Here is a 15,813-nt window from a genome sequence, read left to right on the forward strand (position 1 = left end):
GGGAAGCCAAATATTTTTTATGACAGGCAAGAGGCCCATGAACAGAAGAGAAGAGTGGCCTCACTTGCCAAGAACGTCTGTCCCTCATCTGGCATGGCTTAGGCCCAGTCCAGGAGAGTGCGCGAACAGGCCATCTACTTTGGACCAGCCTAAAGCCCCCAGAATTTTAAAGAAAAGGATAAATGAGGGTTTCACACACAGAATTTACCCATGGCCACTTTAAACCGGACTTTGCCTGTTTATTTGGGAAAAGGCCTTACCATTATCAGGGATTCTTAAGCTTGAGCCTGCACGGGAATCACCTGAGAGCTCTTTAACACAGTTTGTTGAGCCCCACTTCTACAATTCACTTTAACATGGCTGGGGTGGACCTGAGAATTTGCATAACCAGTCCCCAAGTGATATCAATGCTGCTGGTCTAGCACTATGCTTTGAGAATCACTCAAAGCATATTTCTAAATATGCTTAAGAGGAAGGCTGGTAGAAACCCTCAGATACAAGGCAGACTCTCCATCAAGATTTCAGTGGAAGAGGGGTTGGAGAAAAGAAAAGAGAAGTGCAGAAATGAAATCTCAGTGCTCAAAACAACAGTAACAACAAAATAACAACAGTAAGTTGACTTCTTATTCACATGGTGAAGTTAAATCAGCAGGGGTGAGGAGAGGGGTGGGACCGGGGCAGGGGAGGGTGGAGTTGAAAGGAGGGCCTTGTCTTCAGGCATTCAAGAACCCAAAATGACCAAACTTTTGCCATCTTCAAGTGGCTTCCAAAGTTTTCCTGGGTGTGACCATCAAACCAGCAGATGAGAAGATAATGGTGGGTGATATAAGAAACTTTTATGGGGCAAGCCTGGATTTTTACATCATATTCCACTGCTTAGAACTCAGTCACATGGCCTCATAGAGATGCACAGGGAATGGAGAACCACAGTTTCTGGCAAGGCAGCATGTCTCAGGGGAGCAAGAATCTCTGGTGGACATCCAGCGCTCTCTGCCCCCAAACCCCCTTTCTATGGCAGGTTTCCAGCCTTAAGCAAGTCTGAATCTAGGAAATATAGTGCAGACAATTTACATAGACATTTTAATGATTAAAATGAATGTCTGTAACTAAAAGTGATCAAAGGACTTCTTAGTGACTGAATAAAAGTTCCAGGACCCATCCAGGACAGGGGTAAGAGGCTGAGACGGTGTTTGCAAGAACAGCCAAGAGAAAAAATGAAACTGTTTTATAACTCTGGGGTTCCTCTCTTTAAACATGTTACACTATTCTTTTTTAGAGATTAAGCAAGTTTTTAAGTGAAACAAAGATCGCATAATTTCACATTTATAAAGTCTGATGTCCTTTATTATCTATCACTCTTAAAGCAAATGACAAATCTACTTCCCAGTGTTGAAACCTGCTATCACTGAAGATATCTTCAAAATTCACTGCAACTCTGGAAACAAGGATATTCCACAAATACCTGCACTCTGCTTTTTAAGGTAATCACTCTTAATTAATGTAGGCACACTCATTTACCTATGCTTGCCATAAGGTGAAATTACTGCTGTGACTTCTCACAGTTGAGAAAGTTGGAGAATCAAGCTGCTTGCAAGACTTCTTTCTAGTTATATCTTCTTTTGAGACTCTCTAAAAGTGAATTAACTAATATGTTTACCATTCACTGAAGGGGAAAGGAAAAGAAACATCCTTCACGGCCTTTCATTCATTTCGTCAATCAGGACACACAAGGCAGCATCTTTCTCTATAATCTGATCTCTCCGATGACCTGAATTTTCTCTTTGTTGTTCATTCTGTCCAATACAATTGTTGCTGTCATCAGCGTCCATTGGTTCAGTTTTTACTCTCATCCCTGCTTCTGAATGAGGCAAATCATCAGGCAGAGAAGCCAAGCAATTCTGAATCATCTCAATGACTCGTTCCAGATGCTTTTGAAACCTCTCGGCTGTCTCAAGACGTTGACGTTTCTGCACCTCCATCATGACTCTCAAGGTCTCTCTTGCTTGGTGGGGTCGGTATTCATTTATGAGATGATGTACATGCACAAAAAGCAGCTTAAGATCTTCTAGCTTCTCTTCTCGTTTTATACTCCCAGGGCTCCGTATCAAGATATCTAAGAGGTCTAAGAAATTAATAAGGATAGACATATTGAGTTTTCTCAGTTCTTTCTTGTGATCAAACTGCATAGGATGAAGTCGTTCAATACCCTGACTTTCTAAAGGGCGGATGATAAGATCATCACACTGGAACTGGTTGCCAAACATCATGTAACTGTCCTTTATTGGAGGTGGAGGCTTGGGAGCGAGGCCTTCCTGAATATTTTCATCTGTATACTCTTTGATGTACTGCATCGGAGGGGGTGGGAGGGCACTCACTTGCTGTGGCTCACCCATTGTGGAAGATCAAGAACCTACAGAAATAAACCATCAAACAAAAAATAAGAGGAAAACAAAACGTAACACACACACACACACACACACACACACACACACACACAAATAGACCAAAGATTGAGAGTGGAGCTACAAAACAAACCTGTCACATTCAGTGATTAATGACAGAATCATTTCCCTTTTCTCCCATGGCCATTTGGTGCCCAAGACAAAATGATCTCCCTCGTCTCTAAAACTAACATTTACAACAGGGTAAACCTGCTATCTTTTTCTAATTAGCATTATATACTCAATCATTCAGGTATTTTTCCAGCTCTACTTAACATTTCCATCGGCACAAAAAACTACTGTAGTATACAGCTGACCTTCAAAGCTATGGTTTTTCCAGTGGTCATGTATGGATGTGAGAGTTGGACTATAAAGAAAGCTGAGCGCCAAAGAATTGATGCTTTTGAACTGTGGTGTTGGAGCAGACTTTTGAGAGTCCCTTGGACTGCAAGGAGATCCAACCAGTCCATCCAACGAAATTAGTCCTGAATATTCATTGGAAGGACTGATGCTGAAGCTGAAATTCCAATACTTTGGCCACCTGATGTGAAGAACTGACTCATTTGAAAAGACCCTGATGCTGGGAAAGATTGAAGGCGAGAGAAGGGGACGACAGAGGATGAGATGGTTGGATAGCATCACCAACTTGATGGACATGAGTTTGAGTAAGCTCCGGGAGTTGGTGATGGACTGGGAAGCCTGGTGTGCTGCAGTCCATGGGGTCACAAAGTCGGACACATCTGAGCAACTGAACTGAACTGATATCACTGGACAACATAGGTTTGAACTTGCAAAGGTCCACTTACATGTGGATTTTTTTCAATAGTAAATACTAGAGTACTACAAGATTTATGGGGCTTCCCTGGTGACTCAGTGATAAAGAATCCACCTGCCAATGCAGGAGATGTGGGTTTGATCCCTGGGTCAGGAAGATCTCCTGGGGAGGGAAATGGCAACCCACTCCAGTATTCTTGCCTGGGAAATCCCAGAAGAGCCTGGTGGGCTAATCCACAGAGTTGCAAGAGTCAGACATGACTTAGTAAATAACTAAAAACAAGACCCATGTTTGGTTAAATTCTCAGATGCAGAACCACAAATGTGAAGGAACGAAAGATACAAAAGGTCAATTCTAAGTTATACTCAGATTTTCAACTGTGCAGAGGCCGGGCATCCCTAACCTCCCAGTTGTTCATGGGTCAACTATATTTTCATCTATAAGTGAAATAGTCTGGATTCCACACCCCTCACCAGTTATGCCTCATTTCTCTATCCTCTCTGCAGCCAAACTACACATGCTGTCTCCCCATCTCATGTTATAATCACTTGTTTTATATTACAGATTGATTTCCAAAAGCAAACACCTGTAACTCTAAGGAACGCTGACAAAATTAACATTGCTCTAGTCTAAACAAACACATCATCTGAGCTTCTGTGATCCAATTGCACTTCCTTTTATTCTACAATGTATTTTACAATTCTTTATAGATTCACTAACTTTTCTACATCCACTACAGAACTTTCAAACTCAAATATATCTTCAATAGCCACAATAACCTCTATCTATTCCATTTTAACTTAGGAATATCATAAAATGAGAAGATCCTGAGTGCTCATTTAGACTGATCTTACCAGATTTTCAAGATTTATTTATACAATCCAACATCAGAGATAGCAAGTAATATACTGGAGGAAGATTCATACTTGGAATTTCTGAGGTACTAAGGGCAGCTGTGGGGCAGTCCTGAGTTTCCACCAACCTATGGTGGTGAACTGCATACTACTGAGTCAATATGGCAGTGGCCATGGGCATGATGCGTTACTCTAACTATACCAAGCTACACTTCACTGCTCTACTAGCTTTCTGTTTATCCATTTTTATCACTATTCAATCTGGAATCAACCTCCTTCCTCCACAAATACTCAAAGTCATCAACAATCATCACATGACCAAATTCAATGGACATTTTTCTAAAGTGATCTTAATCTCTAAGCACCATTTTCTTCCTTTTCAACCCAGTCCCCTTCTCCTTCAGCATCTGTGATCTTACATTTATGTTTTCCTCCTACCTTACTGGAGGCTCCCTCTCAGTCTCCTTTACTGCCCCTCCTTCTCTATCCAAATTTTAATGTTGGCATGCATCAGAGGAGTGCCCTATAGAGTCACAAACTCAAAGATCAAAGGGAAAAGGCAGGGAACATAAAGTTACACATGCAGGGGCAGGGATTAGAGAGAACAGAGGATCTCCAAGCCAGACCTCAAAGCCTCCAGCCACTAGCATTCACTCATGAATTAAGATTCACTGCACCTTAGTCTTGACTTTTCAAGAAAGGAAGGAAAAATCCAGAATTATATGGGGAATTTCTCAGTTTTTAAAAATACTAGCAATTAATTCTGGAAACTGTCAAGTACTGTGAAGTCAAAAAGAATTTCTAACAACCTCTGTGGTCTGCAGGCCACTAGTTTTAGGCCTCTGTTTTATGTTCTTCCTGGGATGACCTCAGTCAACTGCATAGCTTTTGTTAGCATTTCTATCAGTGGTTCTCAACCAGGTGTGATTTTTGCCAGCTCAGTTCAGTTCAGTCGCTCCTTCATGTCCGACTCTTTGCGACCCCATGAACCGCAGCACCCCAGGCCTCCCTGTCCATCGCCAACTCCCGGAGTTCACCCAAACCCATGTCCATTGAGTCGGTGATGCCATCCAACTATCCCATCCTCTGCGTCCCCTTCTGCTCCTGCCCTTCAATCTTTTCCAGCATCAGAGTCTTTCCAAATGAGTCATCTCTTTGCATCAGGTAGCCAAAGTACTGGAGTTTCAGCTTCAGCATCAGTCCTTCCAATGAACACCCAGGACTGATCTCCTTTAGGATGGACTGGTTGGATCTCCTTGCAGTTCAAGGGACTCTCAAGAGTCTTCTCCAACACCACAGTTCAAAAGCATCAATTCTTTGGCGCTCAGCATTCTTTATAGTCCAACTCTCAGATCCATACCTGACCACTGGAAAAACCATAGCCTTGACTCGATAGACCTTTGTTGGCAAAGTAATGCCTCTGCTTTTTAATATGCTGTCTAGGTTGAACGTAACTTTCCTTCCAAAGAGTAAGCGTCTTTTAATTTCATGGCTGCAATCACCACCTGCAGTGATTCTGGAGCACAGAAAAATAAAGTCAGTCACTGTTTCAACTGTTTCCCCATCTATTTGCCATGAAGTGATGGGACCAGATGCCATGATCTTAGCTTTCTGAATGGTGAGCTTTAAGCCAACTTTTTCACTCTCCTCTTTCACTTTCATCAAGAGGCTCTTTAGTTCTTCTTCACTTTCTGCCATAAGGGTGGTGTCATCTGCATATCTGAGGTTATTGATATTTCTCCCAGCAAGCTTGATTCCAGCTTGTGCTTCTTCCAGCCCAGCGTTTCTCATGATGTACTCTGCATAGAAGTTAAATAAGCAGGGTGACAATATACAGCCTTGACATATTCCTTTTCCTATTTGGAACCATTCTGTTGTTCTATGTCCAGTTCTAACTGTTGTTTCCTGACCTGCATACAGGTTTCTCAAGAGGCACGTCAGGGGACTGGTATTCCATCTCTTTCAGAATTTTCCACAGTTTATTGTGATCCACTCAATGGCTTTGACATAGTCAATAAAGCAGAAATAGATGTTTTTCCGGAACTCTCTTGCTTTTTCGATGATCCGGCAGATGTTGGCAATTTGATCTCTGGTTCCTCTGCCTTTTCTAAAACCAGCTTGAACATCTGGAAGTTCATGGTTCACGTATTGCTGAAGCCTAGCTTGGAGAATTTTGAGCATTACTTTAATAGTGTGTGAGATGGGTCAATGCAGTAGTTTGAGCATTCTTTGGCATTGCCTTTCTTTGGGATTGGCATGAAAACTGACCTTTTCCAGTCCTGTGGCCACTGCTGAATTTTCCAAATTTGCTGGCATATTGAATGCAGCACTTTCACAGCATCATCTTTCAGGATTTCAAATAGATCAACTGGGATTCCATCACCTCCACTAGCTTTGTTTGTGGTGATGCTTCCTAAGGCCCATTTGACTTCACATTCCAGGATGTTTGGCTCTAGGTGAGGGATCACACCATCGTGATTATCTGGGTCGTGAAGATCTTTTTTGTACAGTTCTTCTGTGTATTCTTGCCACCTCTTCTTAATATCTTCTGCTTCTGTTAGGTGCATACCATTTCTGTCCTTTATGGAGCCCATCTTTGCATGAAATGTTCCCTTGGTATCTCTAATTTTCTTGAAGAGATCTCTAGTCTTTCCCATTCTATTGTTTTCCTCTATTTCTTTGCATTGAGCACTGAGGAAGGCTTTCTTCTCTCTCCTCTGCATTCAGATGCTTATATCTTTCCTTTTCTCCTTTGCTTTTTGCTTCTCTTCTTTTCACAGCTATTTGTAAGGCCTCCTCAGACAGCCATTTTGCTTTTTTGCATTTCTTTTTCTTGGGGATGGTCTTGATCCCTGTCTCCTGTACAATGTCACAAACCTCTGTCCATAGTTCATCAGGAAATCTGTCTATCAGATCTAGTCCCTTAAATCTATTTCTCACTTCCACTGTATAATCATAAGGGATTTGATTTAGGTCATACCTGAATGGTTTAGTAGTTTTCCAAACTTTCTTCAATTTCAGTCTGAATTTGGCAATAAGGAGTTCATGATCTGAGCCACAGTCAGCTCCAACCTGGAGACACTTAGTTGCCACAACTTGGTAAAGGGGTGTTAGTGGCTTCTAATGGGTAGAGACTGGGAATGCTGTAAACATATAATGCACCAGGCAGTCCCCCACCACAAAGAATTATCCCATCCAAAGTGTCAATATATTGTGCCAAAGTGGAGAAATCTTGGTCTGTATTTGAGTCTTGGGTTTGTTTTTTTTTTTAAACTGAAGTATACTTTATTTACAATATTGTGTTAGTTTCAAACATACAGCAAAGTTATTCAGGTTTTTTTTTTTTCAGATTATATTCCATTATACGTTATTATAAGATGATGAATATAATTTGCTGTGCTATAAACCAAATCTTTGCCACTTATTTATTGTACACATAGGACTTTGTTAATCTCATATTCCTAATTTACCCCTCTTTCTCCCTCTCCCCTTTGGCAAACAAGTTTGTTTTCTATGTCTGTGAGTCTGTTTCTATTTTGTTTATATATTCATTTGTATTATTTTTAGATTTCACATATAAGTGATATGATATAATATTTGTCTTTCTCTTGATTCATGAGTTTTGATCTCTAGTCCAGACTGCCTCTGGGCTCTCTATGGATACCTCATAGGGCATTCAAACTTAAAAAAAAATTTTTGATTCCATCTACAATACATACCCTCTAAATCTGCTCCTCTCATAGCATCTAAAGCTTTAATCTTTCCTATCTCAGTAAAATGTCCCCATTTCCCACCTAGTATTCCAAGCCAGGAACCTAAAGTTAATCTCAATGCTCCTTTTTTACCAACTTCCTCTCCTCACCACCACTGCCAAGTCCTGAGATCCCCCAGAGTAGGAAATGGCAACCCACTTCAGTATTCTTGCCTGGAAAATTCATGGACAGAGGAACCTGGCAGGCTGCAGTTCATGGGGTTGCAAAAGAGCTGGACTCAACCAAGCATGCACACAGGCATGCTGATTCCAAACCCTTGCTATCTCAAATTCATCACTTCTGACCAAGACACCACTCCCTCTTATTTGGAACACAATGGCTTTGCAGGGATCTTTTTGTTTCCACTACAGTTCATCCATATAATAGCCAGTCTAATTCTCATACCACATTCCCTTTTACTTATATCCTAGCAATACTGTCTTCAAGTATTCTCATACAATTCTTTACCAACCTCTTCTGCCTCTGGGTCTTTTCATGTGATTTTCTTCCTGCTTCAGGCACTAGCTTAAAAATGTCACTTCTAAAGATATAACTTCTCTGATTATTCATCAAAAGCAGACCCTGTCTTCCCCCTTTTATTCTCTTCATCAGTATCTGATTTGTGTCCCCAACCAGACTATAAACTCTATGAAGGGAAGGACTATGACTATCACAGTTCTCACTGGGTTCAAAACCATGCACATAAGCTTCATAAGTCTTTGTTGGTAGCTCCATTCATTTCACAAGAGCTTCAAGTCAAAGGGAATTTGAAAGCAGGTACAAACATCTTTAATGTGTATTTACTCCTTCAAGTATTTAATGTTTGTCTAATACATAACAATAATGATTATGATGACAGGTAATACTTGATTGCATACTACGTGCCAGGGACTGTTCTTAACTTCTCTCATGGTTGTGAGAAATCTGAGAAAAGAAAGGTGAGCTTTCCATTTCAAGGATGAGATCACTGTGGCTCAGAAAGGTTGATCCACTTGTGTAAAGGAAGTAGCCAGAGCCAAAAGATCTCAAACACTACATCATACTATCTTTCAAAGATAAATAAGAAACACCGCCTCCATGCTAGTGTTCCTTACAATCTATCAAGGAAAACAGACAAAAAATAACTGTACATTTTAAGGGTTCTACAAAAGACCAACAGATCTGACTACCAAAAAATCAATCTAAAAATTCTATATGGGAAAATACATCAGAAGCAAAATTAAAAGATAATCCTATTTTTCTGGAAGAAGAGTGCTTGCAAGCTAACAGGGGTAAATACTAGAAATTTAATTATGATTTTTTTTAAAACATATTTTCTGATTCCATCCCTATGAGAAGAAAAGCACTATGACTTCATATTGCCTTTTATTCACAACTCTACCTCTAGCACCTTAAGCAATGGCTAGAAGGTGCTAAATCCTCAGTAAGGATCCACTGAGTTTTTTTTTTAACCTGTATCTTTAAAAAAAAAAATGGAAAAATAGGCAAAAGATGAAGAAAATGCAAATGCTGGATAAAAGCAGGAAAATATTCAGAATAATACATTGCTAAAAGCAAATTTTTAAAAGAATCCTTTTTGAAACAATCCCATTCACCATTGTAACAAAAAGAGTAAAATACCTAGGAATAAACCTACCTAAGGAGACTAAAAGACCTGTATACAGAAAACTATAAGACAATGATGAAAGAAATTAAAGATGACATAAATAGATGGAGAGAGATATATCATGTTCTTTGATTGGAAGAATCAATATTGTGAACATGACTATATTACTCAAAGCAATCTACAGATTCAACACAATCCCTATCAAATTACCAACATTTTTCACAGAACCAGAACAAAAAATTTTACAGTTTTTGTATGGAAACACAAAAGACCCTGAATAGCCAGAGCAATCTTGAGAAAAAAAAATGGAGTTGGAGGAATCAACCCTTCTGAATTCAGACTATACCACAAAGCTATAGTACTCAACAGTATGGTACTGGCACAAAAACAGAAATATAGATCAAAGAAACAAGAAAAAAAGCTCAGAGATAAAACCTCACACCTATTGGGCACCTTATCTTTGACAAAGGAGGCAAAAATACATAAGAGAAAAGACAGCCTCTTCAATAGGTGGTGCTGGGGAAACCGGACAGTTAGCTACATGTAAAAGAATGAAGTTAGAACACTTCCTAACACCATACACAAAAATAAACTCAAAATGGATTAAAGACCTACACATAAAGTCAGAAACTGTAAAACTATTAGAGTAAAACATAGGCAAAACACGCACTGACTTGAATTACAGCAAGATCCTCTTTAACCCACCTCCTAGAGTAATGAAAATTAAAAAAAAAAAAAAATGGTACCTAATTAAACTTAAAAGCTTTTGCATAGCAAAGGAAACTATATACAAGGTGAAAAGACAACCCTCAGAATGGGAGAAAATAATTCAAATGAAACAACTGACAAAGGATTAATTTCCAAAATACACAAGCAGCTCATTCAGCTCAACACCAGAAAAACAAACAACCCAAAGAGTGGGCAGAAGACCTAAACAGACATTTCTCCAAAGAAGACATACAGATGGCCAACAAACACAAAAAGATGCTCAACATCACTCATTATTAGAAATGCAAATCAAAACTATAATGAGGTTATCACCTCATACCAATTAGAACGGCCATCATTTAAAAATCGACAAACAATAAATGCTGGAAAGCCTGTGAAGAAAAGGGAACCCTCCTGCACTGTTGGTGGGAATGCAAACTGATACAGACACTACACAGAACAGTATGATTCCTTTTAAAAATTCCTTTAAAAAACTAGGAATAGAACTGCCCTATGACCCAACAATCCCACTACTGGGCATATATCCTGAGAAAACCATAATTGAAAGAGACACAAGTACCCCAATGTTCATTCCAGCACTTTTTACAATAGCTAGGACATTGAAACAACCTAGATGTCCATTGACAGATGACTGGATAAGACAGGTGTGGTACATATACACAATGGAATATTACTCAGCTATAAAAAGGAACGCATATGAGTCAGTTCTAATGAGATGGATGAACCTAGAGCCTATTATACAGTGAAGTCAGAAAGTCAAATATTGTATATTAATGCATGCGTATGGAATCTAGAAAGATGGTACTGATGAACCTATTTGCAGGGCAGCAATGGAGATACAGGCATAGAGATCAGACTTGTGGACACAATGGGGGAAGGAGAGGGAGGGACAAACTGAGATAACAGCATGGAAACATGTACATTACAGTATGTAAATGTACCATATAGATTGCAAGTGAAAATCTGCTGTGTGACACAGGGAGCTCAACCTAGTGACAACCTACATGGGTGGGATGGGGTGGGAGATGGGAGGGGAGTTCAGTAGGGAGGGGACTTATGTATACCTGTGGCTGATTCATGTTGATATACGGCAGGGGTCAACACAGTATTGTAACGCAATTATCTTCCAATTAAAAAAAGAAAAAAAAAGACAAAAAATCCCAACATATATGTAAAATAGCTAATGAGAAGTTGCTGTATAACACGGAGAGCTCAAATCTGGTACTCTGTGACAACCTAGAAGTGTGAGATGGGGTGGGGGTGGGGGGGGAAGGTTCAAGGGAAAGGGGACATATGTATACTTATGGCTGATTCACAGTTGCCAAATAAGCGATTATGCTTCAATTAAAAATAAATTTTAAAAAAGGATCCTATCCATATAAGACTATCAAGATTTCAAATCCTCCATCACTTAACAAATAGAACACTTTCTATGTGGCAGGTGCTGGATTCCAGCACAGATCACACTCTACCTTTCAGCTTCTTCAGAGTGGTCATGCCAATTTTACAAGCAAGCTCTTAGCTACTCCGGCCCTGCAGGGAAGTCTTCTGCGGTGGAAAACATCCATTCCCCTGAGGTCCCACAAACACCATCACAGCCACCATAATAACACTCTAAGGTGGCAAGCCAGTATCACCAAGAGAATATAGGGAATTCTCATATACAACTGATAGGAAAGGAAACAAATATGCTTACTTGGAATTTAATGTGACAGTATCAAACATTGTAATGCTGATATTCTTTGACCCAACAATCCTTTTTATTATTTTATTTTATATTGGATTATAGCTGATTAACAACACTGTTGCTGTTGTTCAGTCGCTAAGTTGTGTCCAGCTCTTTGCGACCCCATGAACTGCAGCACCTCAGGTCTCCCTGTCCTTCACTATCCCCCAGAGTTTGCTCAAATTCATTTCCATTGAATCAGTGATGCTATCTAATCATCTCATCTTCTGCCACCCTCTTCTCCTCTTGCCCTCAATCTTTCCCAGCATCAGGGTCTTTTCCAATAAGTCAGCTCTTTGCATCAGGTAGCCAAAGTACTGGAGCTTCAGCATCAGTCCTTCCAATGAATATTTAGTGTTGATTTCCTTTAGGACTGACTGGTGACCCAACAATTCTATTTCTAGAAATTTATCCTACAAAAATATTGGTACAAGTACACAAATCTGTGTATCAGGATATTTAGTGCAGCACTGTTTGAAAAGAGCAGGAAAAGCTGGAAATAATCCAAATCTTCATCCATACTTTCACCCATGTGAGGGCTTGGATGAAATGTCTATATATACACAATATGGCCTAAGAAAAAAAGGGGTGAAATTACATGGAATGGAGAGTTATAAATACTGTGTACTGTTTCATTTATTTACAACACACTTATGATAGTTGCAAATAGTTATAACCAATGTTTTAAAACTTTTAAAAATTCAGTCTTTTCAGCACATGAATAATATTCCATATTCTTCAGATTCTCCAACTGTTAACATTTTCCTCATTTGCCTTATTGGGTCTCTCATTTCTTTATCTAAGATACTTCAGTGGATATCTCCCAAATAAGAATGTTCTCTTATAACCACATAATTACCAAAATCGGAGAATTAGCAATCATCTGGTACTTAAAAATAAATTTCATACAGCCTAGGTTTCACCCCTTCAAGCCTTTTCAGATTGGAATTAATTCCTCTTCTGCCAATCCCAAAAGGGCAACTAAGTGACAGGCTTCACTATTTTATATCCTCTTTTACTTACGCTTCAAACTAATTCTATGAGTTAAGTACTACTATCAATTTCATTTTAGAGATGAGGGTTCCAAGTCTGTCTCACCAAGAAGTGTCTGCAACCAAATCAAAGGGCCAGGAAACGGCATAGCAGGAATTCTCAACCTTGGTTGTTATGGTTGCACAGCACAAGCTCCTTTAAATCAGTAAACAATGAAGCATCTGCCAGTACAAAAGGAAACTGACATACAACAGAAATCATGTTTATTTATATCACTTCTCCAGACTAAACGTGCCAAAGGCAACGGAGGTTTTTCGTAAGACACGCGCCAGGCATCATAGCTGATTATCAGACTCAAGATCCACCTTTTAGTGTTTGTTCCGTTCTGACGGATTTAACCACAAAAAGAAAGGTACTGTAGGGTCTTATCTCCAGACGTTCGACTCGTTTGTGTACTGTGAATGGAGCTGCTGGAATGTTGTTTTTAAAATCTTCCCAGAAGATCTAATGAATGACGCGTGGGACCTACCTCCTTCCCCGTCTCCCATTAAATCTTTTGATTTCAGGAGTGCTCCCTGAGGAAGAAGGGCGAGACTGGTTAGGGACAAGGCCGAAGAGAGGCCAGAAGACGTGGCGGGGCCACACAGCTCGGCAAACCAGCGGCGCGGGTCTAGAGCTCAGGTGTGCCAACCTCCGGCCAGGCTCGGCCTCCCCACCGGAGGAAGCCTAGAGCCCGCCGAGCAGAGGGTACCTTCCCACGGGAGGCCAATCACCCCACCCACCCCTGACCCCGGCTCCGCGAGCTGCGGGGAAGGTCGCGCTCTCTGAGGAACGCCGGAGAGGGCGAACGTCCTCAGCACCAGGCCTCCCCGGACTCCCAGCCCTCCCAAAGGAAGCAGCGGGGTCCGGAAAAAGAAATGTACGAGGAACTGAGGCCCAAGCCGTCGCCGCCCACTTACTTCAGCTCTGAGCTTACACTGGCAGCCGCCTTCTCCACCTCAAGCCGAAATCCAACTTCCGGCCTCCACTTCCTGGAAGAAGCCACTGATGCTGCCCTTTGATTGGCTGGAAAGAGCTGTCCCTTAACCGAGGCTCTAGTCCCGCCTCTGTGACGGTTGGCTCACTATTTCGCCGGCACATAACTCCCCCTCTCTATCCAACCCTCTCCCCCTACCTTCCTTCTGGCACCGCCCACCCTTCCGGGATTAGGCAGCAGCCACAGGGTTTTGGGGTCGCGGAGGATGTGTGTTACCAATAAAAGCAGTTACTCTTTGCTTTCTTTTTCTGTTTTCCTGAATATTCACTGGAAGGACCAATGCTGAAGCTGAAGCTCCAATACTTTGGCCACCTGGTGTGAAGAACTGACTCATTGGAAAAGAGCCTGATGCTGGGAAAGATTGAAGGCAGGAGGAGAAGGGGATAACAGAGGAGGAGATAATTGCATGACATCACCGACTCAAATGAAATGAGTTTGAGCAAGCTCCTGGAGTTGGTGAAGGACAGGAAGGCCTGGCGTGTTGCAGTCCATGGGGTCGCAAAGAGTCAGACACGACTGAGCAACTGAACAACAACTATTTAATATCGTCAAAATCAAGTCAGTATTTGGATACCAATTATCTGAGGATCCAGTAAAGTCCACCCCTTTGTGACTGGCTGTATCAGTCAGTCTGATACTGGATGTATCTTACTAATCATCTTTTAATCTAGTTTCCTTTCTCTACCTCAATCTCCTCCACCCACAATCTATTTGTTGAAGAAGTGTGTTCACTTTTGAGCATACCCCAGTTAGGCTTTGCTCCCTTCATTGAGACCAATGTGACATAAACTGTGACCTCCAGTGGGCATTCTTAGTCCTCATCTTAGTCTACTCTCAGCAGCATTTGGCACCCTTGATCATTTGAATTGCCCTGGGACTGAGTTCTCTGTTTTTAGTGGGATGTCATCCAGGTGATAATACTGAAGTGATATCTAGATCCTGGCAACACCCTGTCCCTTGCACTCAGACCCTCTTTTTTTTTTTTTTTAATTTTATTTTATTTTTAAACTTTACATAATTGTATTTGTTTTGCCAAATATCAAAATGAATCCACCACAGGTATACATGTGTTCCCCATCCTGAACCCTCCTCCCTCCTCCCTCCCCATACCATCCCTCTGGGTCGTCCCAGTGCACTAGCCCCAAGCATCCAGTATCGTGCACCGAACCTGGACTGGCATCTCCAACAGTATTACACATCTTTATTCAACTGTAAAGTCTCAAACACAAAGGTTCATCTTTACTCCTTTCTCCCATAATCTATTCAAAATTAGGGTGTCAGTCTTTTGTATTAGTTCTATGTGGAAATAAGTAAAAGTTCTAAATATTAATTTTCACCATCCACACTGCCTCCATCCTCATCCATGCCATCATAACCTTCCCCTGACTTCTGAGATAACCTCCTAAATGTCAATAGTTTCCTTGCTTCCACTTTTGTCCCTCCGTAGCCTATTTAAGAGTCGGACATGACTTAGTGACTGAACTGCAACAACAACAAAGCCAATTTTATCATACTGTCTTAAAATATGACTGATCTGACCACTCTTCTCAAAGTTCTCCAAGGCTTCACATTCATAATAAAATCTAATGTCCTTACCATGGCCTATAGAAAGTGCTACAAAAATCTCATCCTTGGCTACTTCCCCAATAATACTTCCTACCATTTTTTTCCATGTTCAATCTTCTCCACATACAGGATTCTTTCTTTCCCTTGAAATTTTCAAGTCTACTTCTGCCTAAAGGCCATTGCATTTGCCTAGGACTCTCTTTCCGTAGATATTCACATGCCTCACCTCCTCACTTCATACTGGTTTCTGGTCAAATGTGACCTTGTCAGATTGGTCTTCCCTGGATACTCAAAAGTGGCGTGCCCCAATCATTTTCTTGGGAAATGTCCCTAAT

The 15,813-nt window shown here is 40.9% G+C and overlaps 1 protein-coding gene across 2 annotated transcripts; it reads right to left on the reverse strand.

The window, feature by feature from the left end:
• Positions 1–1,315: 1,315 nt before the first annotated feature.
• MED7 (mediator complex subunit 7) lies at positions 1,316–14,083 on the reverse strand. Of its 2 annotated transcripts, XM_061424168.1 has the most exons (3): positions 13,836–14,083; positions 13,406–13,451; positions 1,316–2,410 (listed from the first exon to the last, which is right to left on the reverse strand). In XM_061424168.1, the coding sequence occupies exon 3, from the start codon at positions 2,391–2,393 to the stop codon at positions 1,692–1,694; it is 702 nt and encodes a 233-aa protein (XP_061280152.1). In that variant the 5' UTR covers positions 2,394–2,410; positions 13,406–13,451; positions 13,836–14,083; the 3' UTR covers positions 1,316–1,691. The 2 variants fall into 2 exon arrangements, with proteins under 2 accessions (XP_061280152.1, XP_061280151.1); XM_061424167.1 differs by lacking the exon at positions 13,406–13,451 and having other exon boundaries at positions 13,836–14,076.
• Between the last annotated feature and the right edge of the window lie 1,730 nt (positions 14,084–15,813).

This window comes from Bos javanicus, chromosome 7 (assembly GCF_032452875.1).
Source record: "Bos javanicus breed banteng chromosome 7, ARS-OSU_banteng_1.0, whole genome shotgun sequence".
Lineage (NCBI taxonomy): Eukaryota > Metazoa > Chordata > Mammalia > Artiodactyla > Bovidae > Bos > Bos javanicus.